Raw genomic sequence first — 19,734 nt, 5'->3', positions numbered from 1 at the left:
TTAGCCTAGGGGCAGGGAAGATCTTTAAAATTTACATTCGCATTACACCCCATTTGCCCAGTGTTGCCCTATTAGTACATATAATTCTCAAGAGAATTATATCAATGTGAAATTGCTGATTCTGAGAAATGTGATGCAAAATGAAAAATAAGTGAAATGTGCTCTCTCTATTACAGTTTGGAATGATAAAAGGCCCAAATATGTTATAAAGCAGTGTAGGAAAGATGCCGGAGTCCTGGGAGGAGCAGACAGCACTTAAAATCCTAAGTAGGAGCTTGTTTCAGGGCTGATTCCAACTGACAGAAGAAATTGTTTATTCCCATGTTGTAGAAGGTGGATGCAGGTTAGTCTCATGATTTTTCCATAGCTACATTTCCCTTTTATCAAATACCTCCTTTCTGCCTTGTGCTCAGCTTTCCGACTTTTCTTTTTATGTCTCTCTCTCTCCCTCCCCTGTGCCTCTTTGCCTGTGTTCTCCCTTTTTATGGTCCCCATTATAGATTTATAAAGAGCTCCCCTGCCTGTCTCTTCTAGGCATTATGGCTGCATCAGATCCCAGATGCCACAAGTAGCTTTCAACAAGAGTCCTTTAGGTTTTAAAGCTGCAGTATCCAATAGTACGCAGAGCACAAGACAGACACAGGGGTTGCAGATTCTATTCCTGTCTCTGCCACTGATTCACTGTGTGACCCCTGAGTGGGTCATTTTGTTCTTTCAGTTTCCTCAGAGCTAAGACCAACTTCTTCTCAGGGATTCTGGGAGGGATGACCAGAGGAAGGGATAACTCATGACCAGAAAGCACTTGATCTACATAAAATCTGATGGAAAGGTTAGAAAATGGCACATTTCAGGAAGCCATGGACTGGCAGAGATAATTTTAATTATTTTGTCTTTGTGAAGATCTGGGGACCTTATAATGATCTTCAAGTTTATGAAAGATAGTGACCAGGTGTTCTCTCTCATCACTGAAGAAAAAACATGAGAATTGCCCTCAAATTGCATGAGGAAGGCTTCAAGTTAGACAGTAGCAACATATTAAAACTGAGGATTTACACAATGTCTTTCTCCTGAAGAGCCCCAAGGAATTTCCTAAGATAGTATATTACTAAGTGATAGAATCTTCTGGTAATGTTTATGCTAGGGCAGAAATGTAGCTTTCCAGGTGATTCTACCTAAAGATTGGGAGATGCATTGACATCTTGATGCGGGCAAATATTTAATAATGGGCTCTCTGAAAAGGCACAACTTACTTTTAACAAGCACTACTAACAGCCTCTTCATTACTTTCTTAAGTCTAGACAATTAACAAAACAATATATGAAGCCCTGATTTAGAGCTTTTGTTGTAATGTCCTCACATAAATATACAACAATTAGTTCTCTCCAGCGGGTAAGAGCTGGCTCTAGCACACCTCTGTACCATGCACCTTCTAGCGGGAACACTTCTGCTCTAGCAAAAAGTTTTAGAGGAAGAGGCCTTGGGGCTGAGGCAGAAGTAGATAAAAGAGGAGCAGTGGGATTTAACTGCTGGTAGAGAAGCCTCATAAAAGCAGCTGTGCTGAGGTGGAGTGGGATGGTGAGGGAGTGGAAGCTGATTCCCTTGGTTCCTTCACCTAGCTTTTGTCCCGTTCTTTATTTTCATTGGCATACCAATCAGAGAGGATTTTGGGAGCAAGGTCCACCTCACTGCCTGTGGGTTAGGACATATTCTTGGACAGGGCAATTGCATCCCAATATATCAAGTGCTCAACAAAAGCCCCTGACTGAATATTAATCTGTTTGCTCTATCCACAACAGAGTTTAGAGTAGCCATTCACAAAGTGTGGTTTAGGGAATCTAGAAGGGTCCCTGAGACACTTTCAGGGTGTCCTTGAGTCAAAATAGTCAAAACTATTTCCACAATAATAATAATAATATTTTAATTTATAATATGATAAATACCCATAGTTATATAACTCACATAAACAAAAGGTCTTTGGAGTCCTCAATCATATTTAAGAGTGTAAAGGGGTCCTGAGACAGAAAAGTTTGGGAACTATTGGTTTAGAGGCTAGACCCTGGCCCAGAGGAATTCAGTCAAAACAAACTTCTGACACCTTTGCCCTGTGTCCAAGGTTTAACCAAGGGAAAGTTGGTCAGAAGAAGTGGCGCCAAGGTCAGGAAGAATGGGTCCCCATTTCTAGAAAGGGCCCAAAGGCCGCCAGAGGAGTCAGATTCTCTCTCTACCTTCCTTTCTCCCTTCTCTGCCTCATAAAAGATCCCAAATCCCAAAGCACTGATCTGGAAGGGAAGGAAATAAGCCTTTATTAAGCACCTACTCTATACCAGGCTTATGTGATAAGTGCTTTACAAACACCATCTCATTTTATCCTCACAACAAAACCGCAGGAGACAATTTTGATTATTTTTGCCTTGAGAAGTGAAGATCAGGGGACCTAATAATAATCTTCAAGTTTATTAAAGGCAGTGACCAGGTGTTTTCTCTCATCACTAAAAAGAAAACTGCATGAAGAAGGAAGGCTTCAAGTTAGACAGCAACAACATATTAAAACTGTCTTTCTTCTGAAGAGCCCCAAGGAACTTCCTGAGATACTACATTATGAAGTAATGGAATCATATTCTGATTCCTATTTTCCAGCTGAAAAAACTGAGGCAGAGAGAGGTTAAAGGCTTTGCCTGGGATCACACAGCTTATAAGTGTCTAAAGCTGGATTTGAACTTGAGTCTTCCCAGTGCTAGGCTCAGTGTTCTATTCACTGCACCACCTAGTTGCCTAAGAATAAGGAAGCATAAGGGACAGGTAGCACATTGCTTTCCTACCAATCACAACCACAGAACCTTTGAAAATGGAGCATCCTGAATTTAGGTGGGACTTGTACTGTTCAAAGATGGAAAGCTAGGAAACCATCCATGGAGCCACCATCTGTGTAAGGATGAAGGACCCCATTATGTCTCCAGCTCTCCTTTAGAGACAGAGATAGGGATTGGACCTATGATTTCATCCACATAGGGAACTTCCAGGGGAGGAAACTCCCTCCACCAAAGCAGGCTAGCACCTTCTCTGCAACTTAGAGTCTTTAGACAGCAGTCTTTAAGCACTGAGAAGTTCAGTGACTTATCCAGGGTTATGTAACCAGAATGTATCCATATGTATCAATATATATCAATTTGGATAGCCAGTACTTATCACCTCAACCTAGGTCTTTTTGACTTTGAGATCATATCCTCTTTCTGGTTCTGGGGTCAACTCTCTACCCATTACTCCATCCTATCTCTCTGCACAAATGATCTCTGTATGAGAGGCAGCTGGGTGGCATAAGGGATAGGTTCTTGTATCTGGAGTCAGGAAGACCTGAATTAATATTCTGCTTCAGACTTATTAGCTATGTAACCCTGGGTAAATCGCTCATCATTTCCTTCCTAACTGTTTTCCTGAGACTTCATGATCTCCAGAAATTCATTATTCTGCAAAATAAAATCAACTCTGAAACTCCCACCTCCTCCGCAATCCCTGCTCCTGGGGTTCCTCCCTCCCTCTGATTAGAGAGAATGGAGGGTGGATTTTGAAGATCCCCTTACTCCTCCACCATATAAGAAGGGTTCTCTGGCAGTCCACCTCATCACTTCCCACCTAGCTGCTTTTCTGGACATGACCCCCCAAAACACATAATTCTGCCAGATGAAATCAACTCTGAAATTCTTAGCGCCTCTGATCATCTCCTTTTCTGGCTGCAGGACTTCATCATGCCCCTTAACACTTTTTGTTCGTTGTCTTCCCTCCTTAGATTGGGAGCTCCTTGAGGTCAGAGACTGTTTTATGCTTTTCTTTGAATTCTTGGCTCTTAGGGCAGTTCCTGGCACGTAGGAGTAGGCACTTAATAAACATTTATTGACTCTGACTCAATAGCTGTCAGCCTGTTTTTTCAACTGAAAAATGGAGCTCACAATAGCAGCTATCTCATCAAGTTGTGAAGATGGAGGAGGTAATGTTTATAAAGTGCTTAACCTTAGCACAGTGTCTGGCACACAGTAGATGCTTCATACATCCTTCTTCCCTCCCCCCCCCTTCCTCCCTCAGAATAAGAGCAATGGGGTTAACAATAGAGTGATGCACTTGGATTGGACAGAAGGCAACATTTCCTCATGATAATGGCCGATAACATTATCATAAGACCATAAGATCATAACTCTGGAGCTCAAAGGAAATTTAGGAGCCATCTAGTCCAATCCTCTGTGTCCCTTTGATGGCCACATTCACCATCCCCATGACTCCCCACACCCAAACTTCTCTCTTTGACCACCACTGCCCTCATATGCTTTGTCTCCTCATTGCCACGAATGGTTCTTGAGAACAGGGGCTGTTTTTGCCCCATTTTTGTTCATACTTAGCCAGTGCCTGGCACATAGCAACTCCTTATTAAATGCTTGTTGAGTCATTGATTGATTTATGTTTAGCTACCACATTTTATTGGCTCTCATTTTGTAATCTGTCTGGATACCCCCTTGGGCATTTCAAGAATCAACATATTGAAAGGACAACCAGCTTTTAAAAAACATGAGCTAGTCAGGGAATGAAAGGTAGGGGAGAAGCTGAGCCAGGAAAAAGCTGTTTCAATGGTTTCCTTATTAGCAACTAATGAGCATATTTCAATCAAGAGCAAGCCTAGAACAGGTCTGTTGGAGGTTGTGACTATGCACATATCTCTGTGTTAGAAAGCCAGTTTATATATGAGGCTTCTCTGCCAACTGGAAAATAAAAATGGACACAGAGGAGAGAGCTAAGCTATGTGCAATTTCTTCTAGCCTGGCACATCTCCATCTTCCCTTCAGGCTAGAAGATGAAGAAAAGTTCTTTAGTGGGATTAATGTTCATTGCTGAGACTAGGACATCCATGGACTAGGCCTGGACCCAGTTTCTAAGGCTGGGTCTGGCTTTCGATATTCCTGTCTCTATGTCTCTGGGTCTTCCTTTCATCATATCTGATTAGCACAATACTTTGCATATATTATTTGTGGTTCAGTCTTTTAATTTATGTCAGACTCTTTAGTGGTCTGCCATTTCCTTCTCCAGCTCATCTTACAGAGGAAACTAAGACAAATAGGGCTAAGTGACTTGCTCAGGGTCACATCTGAGGTCAGATTCGAATTTAGGAAGATTAATCTTCCTAATTCTAGGTCCAGCACTTTATCCACCATACTACCTAGCTGCCCTCTTAAGAGATGTGACCAAGGTAAAACTGACAGGCCATGGCAAAAAAAATGGATATGGTTGAAAGAGAGAGTAAGTAATGGAGGATAATACCAAAGCTGCCCACTTTGCATTTAGTAAGAGCTTAACCAATGCTTCATTCATTGTCTAAATAGCTTAAGTAGAGAATGGCAGCCCAGCCCAGAACGCCAGAACCCATAAATACCTAGGGGCAATATTAGGGATAATCAAGGATGTCAAGTTGTCAGGTTTTTACTACCCTAAACATCAGCACTTAAGAGAAAAGGGGAAGAAATTGATCCCCTTCACTCTATTCTATCAGATCAAGTTTAAGTTAAATTTATACTTTGCTTCTCTTTGGTACCAAATGAGGACACACTCACCTGAATGCTCAGTTGACCTTGGCTTTCCTGTTCTTAATATACCTTCTTTTGCTTCCTCCTCTTTCCCCCCACTAAAGGCACTATCTGAAACTCATTAACATAGGCATTGACTGGTCACAAGTATTGAAGAATGAATGGGACAGGAAGAATTGTCATGGGTAGAGCCAGGATGTCCAGAGTATAGCTAGTAACCCAGCTGAACTCTCTCAACATTCCCCTCCAAACAACTTTTTAAAAATGCCTCAAATCAGATTCTGGAGTGGCAGAGCCAACTAAAGGTCTGAAGGAGACATTTATCCAGCCTAAACAACCTAGGAGGTTGGCAGAAAAGATCTGTGACACCAGGGTTGGGGCCAGCCAAGAGTATGGCAGGAGTACCAGCAGTGGGCCTTGGAGACAACTGCAATAGCAGCAGCAGCAGCAGCAGCTTCGGGAGCTCTCCGCCCAGAGACATTAAGGGGGGGGTCAGACAATTAGTCAGAAAGAGATTACAGGGGACCCTTTGTTGGCATTGGGTATAGCTGGTGCTGTTAGGCAACTCTATTGTCCATAAACATTTCTGGGTCCCATTCTAGGACAGAAAGGAGCACTTGTGATTGGTCATAAGGGAGGAGGAGCCCTGATTCTGGGCCACCAGGAGTGCTAACCCTTGTGGTTGCAGGAGAGCAGGGGACCTGGTCACAGTTCCAAGGGCAAGAGGAACATTAGTACTTATGGCTGCAGGGGAAAAAGGACCTGTCTTGATAAGGATAATAATGCAGACCAGAAGAGCAGTGATACATCTTGGAATGACCAAAAACTTGCAGACTCCGCCCCTTCCCAACCTAGCTCTGAAAATAGCAAGGTGAAAAAGCTAAAGCTTGGCACATTGTTCCCTCAGCCCCAGGTGAATAGAGCCCAATTTTAATATAAAGTTCAAAGACTGGGAAAATGAGAAAACAACAACAACAAAAAGAAGCTACTATGGAAGGAAAGACCAAGACATAAGCTTAGAAGAAGACAACAATGTGAAAACAGCTACAAGCAAAGCCTCAAAGAAAAATGTTAATTTGGGTCCAAGGTGGACAAGAATTTCTGGAAGAGTTTAAGAAAGAGATGTGTGGTAAAGGAAAAATTGGGAAAAATATGAGAGTGATGCAAGATAATCATGAAAAGAGAATTAACAGCTTGGTAAAAGAGGCACAAAAAATATACTGAAGAAAATTTTACCTTAAAAAACAGAATTGGCCTAATGGTAAAAGAGGCACAAAATTTCAGTGAAGAAATAACTCCTTGAAAATCAGAATTGGATCAAATTGAAGCTCATGACTCCATGAGAAAGCAAGAATCAATAAAACAAAGTCAAACAAATGAAAAAAAATGTGAAGTATCTCATTGGAAAAAAAGTGACCTGGAAGATTGAAGAGAGATAATTTGGATTAGCAGTTGGGGACACCCACTTGGGTGGGGAGGACTTTGACAACCACATGGTTAACCATTTCGTTGCCTGGTTCAAGTGAAAGCACAAGAAGGACATCAGTGAGAACAAAAGGGCTGTTTGCCATCTACACACTACTTGTAAAGTACAAAGTATATCCTCTCTTCCAGTATCCAGGCCAGTATCAAGATTGCCTCCCTCTAGGAAAGCATCAATTTCTTTACCTCAATGACCTGAGCCTGTTTCAAAGAGCTGAGTGCTGATCTCTTCTGTGGCACATTGGACCCTATGGAAAAGGCCTTAGGAGATGCCAAGTTAGATAAATCACAGAATCATGACAATATCCTGGTGGGTAATTCCACTCACATACCCCAATTCCAAAAGCTTCTGCAAGACTTCTTCAATGGCAAGGAGTTCGACAACAGTATCAGTCATGATGAGGCTGTTGCATAAGGTACGACTATCCAGTCTACCATTCTGTCCGGAGATAAACTGAGAACATGCAGGACTTGCTACGGTTAGATGTCACTCCTCTTTCCCTTGGAATTCAAACTGCTGGTGGAGTTATGACAGTTCTGATCAAATGTAATACCACCATCCTCATCAAGCAGACACAGATCTTTACCACCTATTCAGACAACTAGTCTAGTGTGCTTATTCAGGTTATGAAGGTGAGAGAACAATGACAACCTGCTTGGCCAGTCTGAGCTCACAGGAATCCCCCCAGCACCCAGGGATGTTCCTCATGAATTACTAATGAAATAACATTTGACATTGATGCAAATGGCATCCTCAATGTTTCTGCTGTGGATAAGAGCACAGGCAAGGAGAACAAGATTACCATCACCAATGACAAAGATTGTCTGAGCAAAGAAGACATTGAACATATGGTCTAGGAGGCTGAGAAATACAAGGCTGAGGATGAGAAGAAGAGAGATAAGATGTTTTCCAAGAATTCTCTTGAATCTTATGCTTTCAACATGAAGGCTACCATAAGGGATGAAAAACTACAAGGCAAAATTGGTGAAGACAAACAGAAGATCCTTGACAAGTGTAACAAAATAATCAACTTGCCAGATAAGAACCAGACTGCTGAGAAGGAAGAATTCGAACATCAGCAGAAAGAATTGGAAAAGGTCTGCAACCCCACCAATACTAAGTTCTACCAGAGTGCAGGGGGCATGCCAGGAGGCATGCCTGGTGGGTTCCCAAGGGGTGGAGCAGCCCCATCTGGAGGTGCTTCTTCTGGACCCTTGAAGGGTTGAATAAATGCACCAGAAGAAATAGCATTCCACACAGCCTTCCAAAAACTGAAGGACTCAAATTTTAAACTGCAGTAGTAGTTTAAAAGTAACATTTAATCTACTGTGTAAATCTGGGCATTCTGAATACTTGAAGGGAGAGAACTAAGTAACAGTGCACTTTATCAGTACTGTAAACAAGTTCTTATCCTGGAGAATACAATCTATTTAAAATTGCACCATAAAAAAAGTATTAGATTACCTGAAGACCATGATTAAAAAGGAGCCTAGACATCCACATTTCAAAAAAATTATCAAGGAAAACTTCTCTATCTTAGATCCAGAGGGTAAAATTGAAATTGGAAGAATCCACTGATCATCTTGTGAAAGAGATCCCCAAAAGAAAACTCCCAGGAATATTATAGCCAAATTCCACACCTCCTAGGTCAAAGGGAAAATACCTTAAGTAGCTAGAAAGAAACAATTCAAATATCATGGAGCCACAGTCAGGATCATACATGATATAGCAGTTTACACATTAAAGGAGTGGAGGGCTTGGGATATGATATTCTGAAGGACAAAGGAACTAGGATTATAACCAAAAATAACTTACTAGCAAAACTGAGCATAATAATTCAGGGGAAAAATGGATATTTAATGAAATAGAGGACATACAAGCATTCCTGGTGAGAAGACCAGAACTGAACAGAAAATATTACACTCAAGCAGAAGACCTAAGAGAAGCATAAAAAGGTAAGTGTAATCATAAGGGACTGAATGGAGTTAAACTATTTACACTCCTGTATGGGAAGATGGTACCTGTAACTCCCAAGAACTCTATCATTATTACAGCAGTTAGAAGGGTTCTGCATAGACAGAGGGGATGGGTGCGAGTGGATTATGTTGGGATGGTGTCCAAAAAAATAATGTAGGGGTGAGAATGAGGGATATACTGAGAGATGGGGGAAGAAAGAGGTAGAATGGGGAAAATTTTCTCACATAAAGGAGGCATAAAAGGAAGAGCTTTTATAGTGGAAGGGGAAATGAGAGGGTGGTGGTAACCTCATTGGAATTGGTTCATAGAGGGAAGAGTATACATACACACTCAGTTGGGTATAGAAATCTATCTTATCCAATAGGGGGATAGGAGAGGAAGGGGATAAGAGATCTGAGAAGGGGGAGAAAAGGAGGAAGGTAGATTAAGGGAGGCAATGATCAGAAGCAAGAAAGACTTTTGAGGAGGAATAGTATAAAAAGAGAGAGAAGGATAAACAGAGGAAAATGGGGATTAGGGTTAGGGTTAGCTGTTTAGATTTGAACTCAGGAAGATGAGTCTTTCTTCTTTCTGACTCTGGGATGGGTATTTTATCCATGGTACAGCTGGCCCAGAACCATAATGTCTTAAAAAAAAAAGTATTGAGGAAGTTAAATAAGAAAAACAGAAGAACAAGGGGAGTGGATTGGTTCTATTCTGTGGGTTTTAAGATGGAAAAGAAAAAAGAAGGTAAAAAGAATATAATAGTATAGAAAAGAGACAGAAAGAGGTAGAACTTGCTATTTTTATAACTGGGGTATATAAGAAAAAGTATATAAACATGGAGAAAGGGATGAGAGGAGCAGGCATTAGAGGAATCTTACTTTATATGAACTGGAAGGAGAGTTGAATATACATACACACACATACATACACACATAGAATTTGGTATAAACTCGATGGGAAAACAAACAGCTATAGGAAAATAGCCAGGAGGGACATTTTTTGCTTTGAAAGCAGAAGGAACTTTGATCCTAAAGGGAGGATTAAAGGGGGAAAAACAAAACAAAACAAAACCCTAAAGGGCTGGAATCTTAACCTGTCAATTATGGAATGATCAAACAAATTTTTGTCTATGAATGCAGTCTTCAATCTACTCAGCATCTGCTGCTAGGCCTACTATCTACTCCAAGAAACAAGATGCCTTACCCAAGTTAAGCTCATTACCTCTAATCTGATCAGCATGCCTTAACTGATAACACCTCCCTCAGCGCCTTCTTCCTTCAGATTGGAGGGCTAGAGGGTAGAGAACCAAACTCCTCCCAATGTCTTCCTTTATAGAGGACAGAAACTGGACTTTTCAGTTTGCTCTACTCTGCATCTGCTTCTCTGTCTGGTTTCAACTCTTCAAAACAAGGTATTCCTGGTCTTTTGTCCCACCCTTTCCTGCCTCTTTCTGTGTGCTGTGGTGCCCCCTCACCTCATTAGGTTGTAAGCTTCTTGAGAGTAGTAAAAAAATTTTTTTTTAAATAATTGTATCCTCAGTGCTTAGCCCTGTTTCTGGCACATTGTAGGTGCTTAATAAATGTTTATTAGAATGGATTAGATTTATTGCATGTCATGGAATATTGTTGTACCATGAGAAATGACAAAAGAAACAATTTCAGAGAATCCTGGGTAATATGTACTGATACAGAGTGAAGTGAGTAGAGACAGGAAACCAATTTACACAAGGGCAACAACACTATGAAGAAAACACAACTTTGAAAGACACAAGAACTCATTGGTTCAATGACCAACCATGTCTCAAGTGGAAGCATGTTATCTGCCTTCTGACAAAAAGGTGATGGAATGGAGGGGTAGAAAGAGAAGCATTTTGGAATATGACTACTGTGGTTTGCTTCTGTTTGTTGTAGTTTGTGCTTGTTTGTTAAAGTTCAGAATTCTAAAAATATAAAAATGAGACCAAGGTCTGTGTGCTGTTATGTGTGGGAGGAGGCGGGGGGACCCTTCACTGCTCTCTGCTTTCTGGTATACAGTGCATCCACCCCAAGGAGAAAGTCAACTAATACCAATTTTGGTGGAACTTATGAGCAAGACAGTTATACTTCAGAGGCTAATATGCTTGGGATACAGGTAGGATGGTATGTGTCCCTTCTCTTATGATGTAGGCCCTATATTTTTTCCTCATTATTCTTCCTTTTTTTTCTTTTACTATTTCATTTTTCAGACTGTTACTTGGTGCTTGTCACATCTAGTGCCTCCCAATTCTTTTAGTGAAGAAAGTGCTCATGATATAAAAAAGTGTCAGGCTCCTGTTTAACCCACAAGTTTACATCTACCATTTAAACAAAACAATCAAAAATGGGAAATGGACAATAGAAATGACCCTGACACTGATTATAATAATTTCATCCAGAAGTTTAACCAATGTAAATTCATTACCACAAACAAGGATACTTCCTTCCCAGGGAGTGCCTCAGTCAATAAAACATCAAACTTATTTGCCAAAAAGAGAGGGATGACTGCCAAAGGCAACACTGGGTTAGAATATAAACTTGTTTGTAAAATCTTATGAAGAAGAATGATGGATGATTATGAGTGGTATTGTCTCCCAAAGCTGAGAAAAACAGTGGACAGTAAAACAAGTTTAAAGAAAGCTTGGCAAGCGAATCTAACTAAGCAAAGTCATCCCAAGGGCATTTAAGGATGAAAATGGCAGGAGGACAACAGAAGAAAAATGGAAAAGCTTTTGTAAAACTCATTATAAAAGACTTCTCTATCAAGAACAGAAGAATCACCACCCTTGGTCCCTAACATCACAGTCCCAGATGTGCTCATAGAGGAGGCAGAAGTTGCACTGAATAGAATAAAGAGAAGAAAAAACAGCCAGACTGAACCATGGACATATAGGGGAGATTCTTTTTTGTTGTTGTTGCTGAAGTTTTACGTAGTTTATGCTCTGGTGAAAAATTATCTTCATGGATAAGCATAATCCATAGTGCCTTTTATTCTTTCTTTTTGCCAGCACTGACATTTGCCTTTGCAATACCCCTGACTTTCTTCATTCTTTTCCTTTTGCTGCTTTCTTGATGTCTTTTTCTTCTCATACAGGCCATGCCTTGCAAGTCTGTGCTTTGGTTCATTTTTCTTTGCATAGTCAAGGGAATCATAAATCATGCCAAAGCCTGTTGTTTTGCCACCACCAAAATGGGTTGTGAATCCAGACAAAAATGACGTCTGGAGTTGTCTTGTACATCTTGGTCAGTTTTCCTTGAATTTCAGTCTTGGACACTGTGGCCTTTCCAGGATGAAGGACATCTATAATCATCTGTTTATGCTGAAGAAGTCTGTTTGTCATGAACTTTCTGGTTCTGATGGTTATAGTGTCAATTCACGATGGTGTCCAGCTCCTTGAGCAGCAGGAGAGGTAAAGCTATAGAGAAGATTCTTGCAGGAGGCCTCACAATTGTGAGGGTGTCAAAGGGCTAATATGTAACATATCAAGAGCATAGACAGGGAGATACTAAAGAAGTTTGGCCTAAGCATCCCCACAGAAAAGAATAAGTAGATAAAGAATGTCTTTTGTGCAGATTACATCATATGCTTGGATGGACAATGTATATAGCTTGTGTATATGTATATGTATATACACATGTGTGTGTATTAATCTATCTATCCATATCTATCTATCTCAGTCTATTTGTCTATACACACATATATCTGAGGAAGATGCAACAGACAGCCAGTCAACAAGCATTTATCAAATGCTGACTCTGTCCTAGGCACTGTGATAAGTTCTGGGAATACAAAGAAGGCAAAAAGACAGTCCCTTTTCTCACGGAGTTGTGGGAAACAACATGCAAACAACTATGTACCAAGGAGAAATATACAAGATAAATTGGAGATAATCAGCAGAGGGAAGATGGTAGCAGTAGGGAAAAGAGTAAACATTTATTAAGAACCTACTATGTTCCAGGTGCTGTGCTAAGTACTTTAAATGTTTTATTTCACTTGATCTTCCGGCACCAGCTGGGCCCAGAGCAGAACAGTAATAGGGTAGGTTCAGTTCTCTTCAAGAAACTACAAAGTTGTATTAATGTAAAGGTCCATCTTGTGATCATGTTACTATGTGATAACAGGGCATGGAATGTACCAGTCCCTGAAGAATTAAAAATGAGTATCACTCAAAGGGCAGTGCAAAAGCTCATGATGGGCTATAGAACATAACCAATGACGAACTCTGAAGGAGAGCAGGAATCAAAGATTTCAACACGGAACTTTAGGATAGCAAGGGAAGATGGGCTAATTCACACAAGGACAAGAAATGACCAAATGTTCCATCGGAACTTCCTTCGTGTTAGAAGTAAGGAAGGCCACCAGCATGTTGGGTAACCCTGAGGTAACGTATCCATGGATGGATTGCAATCTGTATCACTGAAGGGACCCTCTTTAGTGATAAGATCTGATCCATTTGAGCAACTGAGAATGACCCTGGCCCACTAACAGTATGAGAGAGTGTGGCAGAGTAGACAGAGAGCTGGCCCTGGAGTCAGGAATACTTGGGTTCAAATCTCTCCTCTGACACACACTAGCTATGTGACTCTGGGCAAATCCCTTAGCCTGGAGACGACAAGAAATCACAGAAGGATTTTGAATGGAGGAGTGACATGATTATGCCTGTGCCTTAGGAAGGTCAATGTAGCTGCAGGTTGCTAGGTGGCACAGTGTTTATACAGAGTGCTGGGCCTGGAGTCAGGATAGACTTGAATTCAAATGTGATCTCAGACACTTAGGAGTTGTGTGACCCTGGGTAAGTCACTTAACCTCTGTCTGCCTCAGTTTCCTCAACTATAAAATGGAGATAATAGCTTCTACTTCCCAGGGTTCTTGTATAGATCAAATGAGATATTTATATGTGTTTAGCACAGTTCCAGGTACATAATAGGTATTTAATAAATGTATGTTTCCTTCCCTTAGGATTCCAGGTTACTCTCTAAAGACTGTATGTTACAGAAACAGTTGTCAGTATGCATTTGTGTAGGGAGCTACCTCCTTGAAATTTCTCAAGGGCAGCTAGGTGGCACAATAAATAGAGTGCCAGGCCTGGAGTCAGGAAGATAATCTTCCTTTTAAAAATTTATTTAATAAATTAATAAAAATATTATTTTCCCCCAATTACATGTAAAAAAAATTTTCAACATTTGTTTTTTAAAACTGAGTTTGAAATTCTCAATTTCAAACTTCCCTCCTTCCTCACCCCCCTCATGAAGAAGGCAAACAATTTGATATAGGTTATACATGTGTAGTTATGCAAAACATACTTCATATTAGTCGTGTTTTAAAAGAAAACACAGACCAAAATAAAACCCCTCCAACATTTGTCATTAGAAAGACGTCTTTTTTTTTTTTTTAAAGCAATTAGGGTTAAGTAACTTGCTCAAGGTTACATGGCCAGTTATTTCTGGGTAGGTGCTAAGTATCTGAGTCTGGATTTGATCCCCCAGGTCATCCTGACTCTGGGGCTGGTGCTCTTACTCACTGTGCTACCTGGCTGCCCCAGGAAGACATCTTCTTGAGTTTAAATCCAGCCCCAGACACTTACTACCTTGTGACCCTGGGCAGGTCCTTAACCTTAGTTTTCTCATCTATAACAGAAACTGGAGGAGGAAATGGCAAACCACTTTAGGATCTTTGCTAAGAAAACTCCAAATGGGGTCATGAAGAATAGGCACATTACTGAAAAAATGACTAAAATGAAATCCAAGGACTGGATCTAAAAAAATGGATTCTGACATCTTTGAAAGTTGGCAATGGCAACAGTGGCAGCTAGGTGATGTAGTGATTAGAATGCCAGAGTTGGAATCAGGAAGAACTATGTTCTAAGCTGGACTGAGACACTGGCTATGTGACCTGGGGCAAGTTATTTATTCTCTTAGCCTTAGTTTCCTCGCCTGTGAAATGGAGATAATAATAGCACTTACCTAAAAGGGGTGGATATGAGGATCAAATGAGGTAATAAGATCAAATTGCAAACCTTAAAGCACTATATTTATTTTAATTATTATTTTTAAAAAATACCAGATGACATTGGAGAAACAGGCCTTATAGATAAAAAGTTCAGAAGGATAGAAGAAAATAATTTTTATCCCTGGTGAATGAATGGCTTGGGGAAGGCGAGTCTACAATTTTCCAATTAGTTCTCTCTGCTGCCAACTTAGGTTCAAACAGGGATTGGGTCAGAAGCTGAGACCCAGAGTGTTTTCTCTAATTCCTCGAACAAAAAGCCTTTTAACTGCAAATGACTCACCCCTATTTTTGTGTGGGTTGTAGTTGAGGCCAGCCATGGTCACTTTCTCAGGAAGGCTATGAAAATGAATTACTGAGCAAAATAATGAATAAGAAAAACACTTTCTGATGCTTCATGTCTCCAGGAGGGGTCAGTCTGAACTTGAACTTGAACTCCAGCTGTTCAAGTTTCCGGCATTTAAACTGTAACCTGGTCCTGCCCTCTCCTGTGCTGCTGAGTGGGTTTGCCTTTCTGGGCAGTAGAGGGCACTGGTGACTTGCATATATTGTACTGAACAGCATGAAGGTGGCAGCAACTTGCTTTCTAGTGCAGCTTAGATGTAGTAAGTATGCCCTGATGAATGTCTGCTCCACCGAATTATAAACACCAAGAGATGCTTTCTGATCAGGTTTTGAATTTTTTGTGGATCCCCTTTTCTAAATATGTGGACCTAATTATTACTGAAGGGAAATGGGTCCAGTTGACAGTCAGACAATTCAGAAAAAGGAAAAAGACCTTACATTCTAATATTCTTTATGTTTCAATCAATTAATCAATAAACATTTGTTAAGTGCCTATGTGCTAAGCTCTGGGGATACAAAAAGGCGCAAAAGACAGTCCCCGCCCTCAAGGAGCTCACAATCTGATGGAGAAGACAACATGTAAACTAATATATACCAAGCAAGCCATATCCAGGATAAACAGGAAGTAACAGAGGGAAGGCACTAGAATTAAGGAAGGCTTTTACTGCGTTTCCTTTAATCAGTACCTTCATTTTGGCTCGTTAGTATTAATCTAATATTGTAAGTTAAGCTTTCCATTCCTGGTGGAGGAAAAAGCAATACAGAATTAAATAAAATGTTTAATGAAGTCGCTTTTTCTTCACTTTAAAATACTGTCTAGATCAGAGGTGTCAAATTCACAGCTCAGGATAGATATGGTCCACAACACTCCAGAACATGGCCTGAACCAGATTAAAATGTAACTGGAAAATATTTAACAACAACAAAAATACAATAAAACACAGAAAATGCTAATTTGTGGTTTTCCAAGTCAATGTAATGCCCCCAAGGAACTGTTCCTATTTTGAGTTTGATACCACTGGTCTAGCCTGTTAATTAGAAAAGATAGGTTCCCTAAATTAAAAAATATAAAAAATACTGTAGCTAACCCAAATAACATGGGGGCCTAGAGGGAGTCCAACCAGTACTGATACAGATAGGACTTTGAGAAAGGCAACACAAACATTACCCTTGTCCCAAATTCCATTTCAATCAACAACAGCTGGACAGGGTCAGTGCTTAGATGGTAAGCCACTGTGGTTTCCATAGCATCCCTTTTATCCTATGGTCTTACTGCACAAGAATACGGAGTGGATGTGGGTGTGTTCGTTGTTGTTGATAACGCTTCAGATCTGCTGGCTTCTTTGGAATGAGAGGCCTATTCTATTTTTTCACATTGAGATTTTGTTCCTCCCCCATTTCTGTTTTCTTTTTCCTTTTCAAGAAACAATTTATAAGTTAACAAAGATAAAGCAGTGTTCAAGTGTCTAACAGATCTTTCACTAAAAGAAGTTTTGATTTCAAATTTGGCACAGAGAAAGAATGGAAAAAGATATAAAACCGTGGGTGGTGTTTTATTAATGATTTAAAGTGAATGACCTTGGTACTGCTTTCAAATGCCAGGGACTCAGACTATGTGACTAATACCCATCTTCTAAATGCATTGTATTATATCTGCCTTTTACTCTATGTAGGTGTCACAATTTGATCCCCTAGTCTAAATAATAATGAGTAATATTTTATAATCAACTTCTAATGCATTTTAACATATACTTTACATCTAAGTAAATGTACAAAGTGTAGTACATCTAATTTATTCTTCCAAATAGAATTCATTCAGTACACATTTATTAAGTACTAATTAAGTACAAGGCCCAGTGGGAATATTAAGGCAAAGTTAAAACAGTCCCTGATCTCAAGGAACTTCCATTCTAAAGGTAAAAAAACAAACGTTTAGCCTTGTTTTTATCAAATTGCTGAATTCTCACTGGTTCTATTCATTCCAACTTTCAAATTCTATGAATCTTTATAGTGAATCACTATTATATCACCATTTCTGGTAAAATAGCAATGCTGTCATCATCTACTTTGCAGCTACTTCTCTGCAAGTATGTGTGCTTAAATCTAGGTTCTCCCCCAAACTTACACCCCTAACGAAGCCCAATAGAGGACAATGTAAAAGACAGGCAGGCCTTACAAAATTACTCGGTGTGGCTGGTTTGATTTCCCTTGGGTCTCATTTTTTCTGTGCCCCAGGCACATGTACAACTTTTTAATATATTCTAGATAGTCGATTTTCCCTTACAGATATTATATGTGACACTCTCTCATTTAACAGCAGGGGTTCTTAGCCCTTTTTGTGTGTGTTGTGGTCAATCTAGTGAGGCCTGTGGACACCTTCTCAAAACAATGTTTTTAGATGCATAAAATTAAATACACAAAATTACAAAGGAAACTAATTATATTGAAATATAGTATCTATCCATCTGTCTATCTATCATTATCTATCATCTCTCTGTCTGTCTACACACCTACACCTCTTTCCCCTTTGCCCCCCATGAATAAGTTTCAAAGAGCTTAGGTTAAGGACTTCTGCAGTTCACAGGTTTACAGTATGAAGAGAGCTAGTAGGGAAATTTCTTAATGTAGTACCTTGGTACAGGATTACGCATCTAAACCCGAGGTTCCCAAGCTTATTTGGTCCTTAAAAAAAATTACTCAGCACTCCCATGGAAATCTGCTTTCTTTAACCCTTTAGGTTTTTTTTTTTAAATTTGCATCATTTAAAAAAATAAATATTTTAAAATTATACAACTTAAATTTAATAATTTATTGTAAATTTGTGTTTTTTTCCTGTGTTGAAATTTTGGTGATGCAATATTGCATCATATAACCATATAGTATGGTATTGTAAACTAGTCATTTCACACACATATTCTTGCTGATGCATGCTGGACTTCCCGACAACACACGACATGCTTGCCTTCCAAGACTTGCTTATTGAGACCAGTAGGCAGACTTGACCACTGATTGGTTATAACTTGCATTTTGTGTGTTTGTTTGGAGAATAATGAAATCACCACGACTTTAACTCTGTTATACAACTGATGAAACATGTACAAATGATTTTTCAAAATTTTCTTCTCTTCTCTCCTTATGCTTCCATTGCCCCCTTATTTTTATTCAACACCTCCCCAAATGCACCTGAGGCTACTCCCCCCCATCACCTAACAGAGGGTGGTATCACACACTTTGGAAACCTATGTAAGGATGCTCAATAAATATGACTTAATGATGGTAGAACCACAAAGCTCAGCAGAGGAAATGGAAGAACTTGTCCCTAAGGAAGGTTTTGGGAGGCATTCTGGGTTTGAGGGAGAAAGGCAATTGAAGATGAGGTTTGTCTTCATACCTGATGTGCTGCAACCCTTTTATAACATGGCTTCTTATTTCATAGAGTTGTCCTACCATAAGTCAAATCAAGTCCCCTGAAACAAAACTATATACTATAATAAGTCTGATCAAATGTGAGTGCTAATGCTGTCCCCAAACACTAGCACTGTACAGGGGTTCTACTGTATCTGATAGGCAGATATTAAGTTGTATGAAAGTAAGATCTGTTATTTCAAATAAAAGTTCCTCCCCCCAATAGGAAAAAAAATCCCCCAATTTACTGGAATACATGTGACTTTTCACAAATCTACCCTGTTACATAGCAGCACAAGAGGATGTCAAGGAGGAAGCAGCTGGACATTCTCTACTTCTTAGTAACTTTCCAAAAAAGGCCATGTTCCCATATAATGTCCACTCCTGCTATGCTGTAGGCAAAATCACTCAAATATCAGCAATTTTCTGAGGCTATGGTCAAGTGAATTCTGAAATAATCTACCAAGGACAGTAAAAGTGGAAAAAACTCAGTGATTTACAGTGAATAGAGTATTGGCCCTGGAGTCAGGAGGACCAGAGTTCAAATGCGGCCTCAGACACTTAACATGAAAACTAGCTGTGTAACCTTAGGCAAGTCACTTAACCCCAGTTGCCCTACCTCCCCCCCTCCAAAAATCAAAAACAACAACAAACAAACAAAGGAGTGATTTACCTTTTTAGGAACTGCTCTCCCCAGGGCAACTGCTGGAGTGGAGCAGAAGAGTCCAACATTCACACCAGGAGTTGCAAAATGAGATTTTTCACTTGCCAGGGCAATGTCACAACTTGCGACCAGCTGACAGCCTGCAGCAGTGGCTAAACCATTCACTTTGGCAATGATGGGGACAGGATGTTTCTGAATTAGCATCATGACCTGAAAAAGCAAAATGAATCAATTTCACTGCCACTCAGAAATTAGCTGATATTAACAACTCTAAGAATAATGCCACTTCG

The 19,734-nt window shown here is 40.0% G+C and overlaps 1 protein-coding gene across 3 annotated transcripts in view; it reads right to left on the bottom strand.

Annotated features, from left to right (window-relative positions):
* The window catches only part of LOC138175983 (enoyl-CoA hydratase domain-containing protein 3, mitochondrial-like), a 129,985-nt gene that overhangs the window by 4,087 nt on the left and 106,164 nt on the right, over window positions 1-19,734 (bottom strand). For all 3 annotated transcript variants that reach the window (XM_069106641.1, XM_069106643.1, XM_069106642.1), the window contains one exon: window positions 19,454-19,654. In XM_069106641.1, the coding sequence (XP_068962742.1) occupies window positions 19,454-19,654 (201 nt within the window). The remainder of the gene's footprint in view (window positions 1-19,453; window positions 19,655-19,734) is intronic.

This window comes from Petaurus breviceps, unplaced genomic scaffold (genome assembly GCF_028583685.1).
Source record: "Petaurus breviceps papuanus isolate PSGF00001 unplaced genomic scaffold, PetGlider_PUasm1.0 80, whole genome shotgun sequence".
NCBI lineage: Eukaryota > Metazoa > Chordata > Mammalia > Diprotodontia > Petauridae > Petaurus > Petaurus breviceps.
Note: the sequence above shows the minus strand (reverse complement) of the source record. Positions and strands in the feature narration are given on the sequence as shown.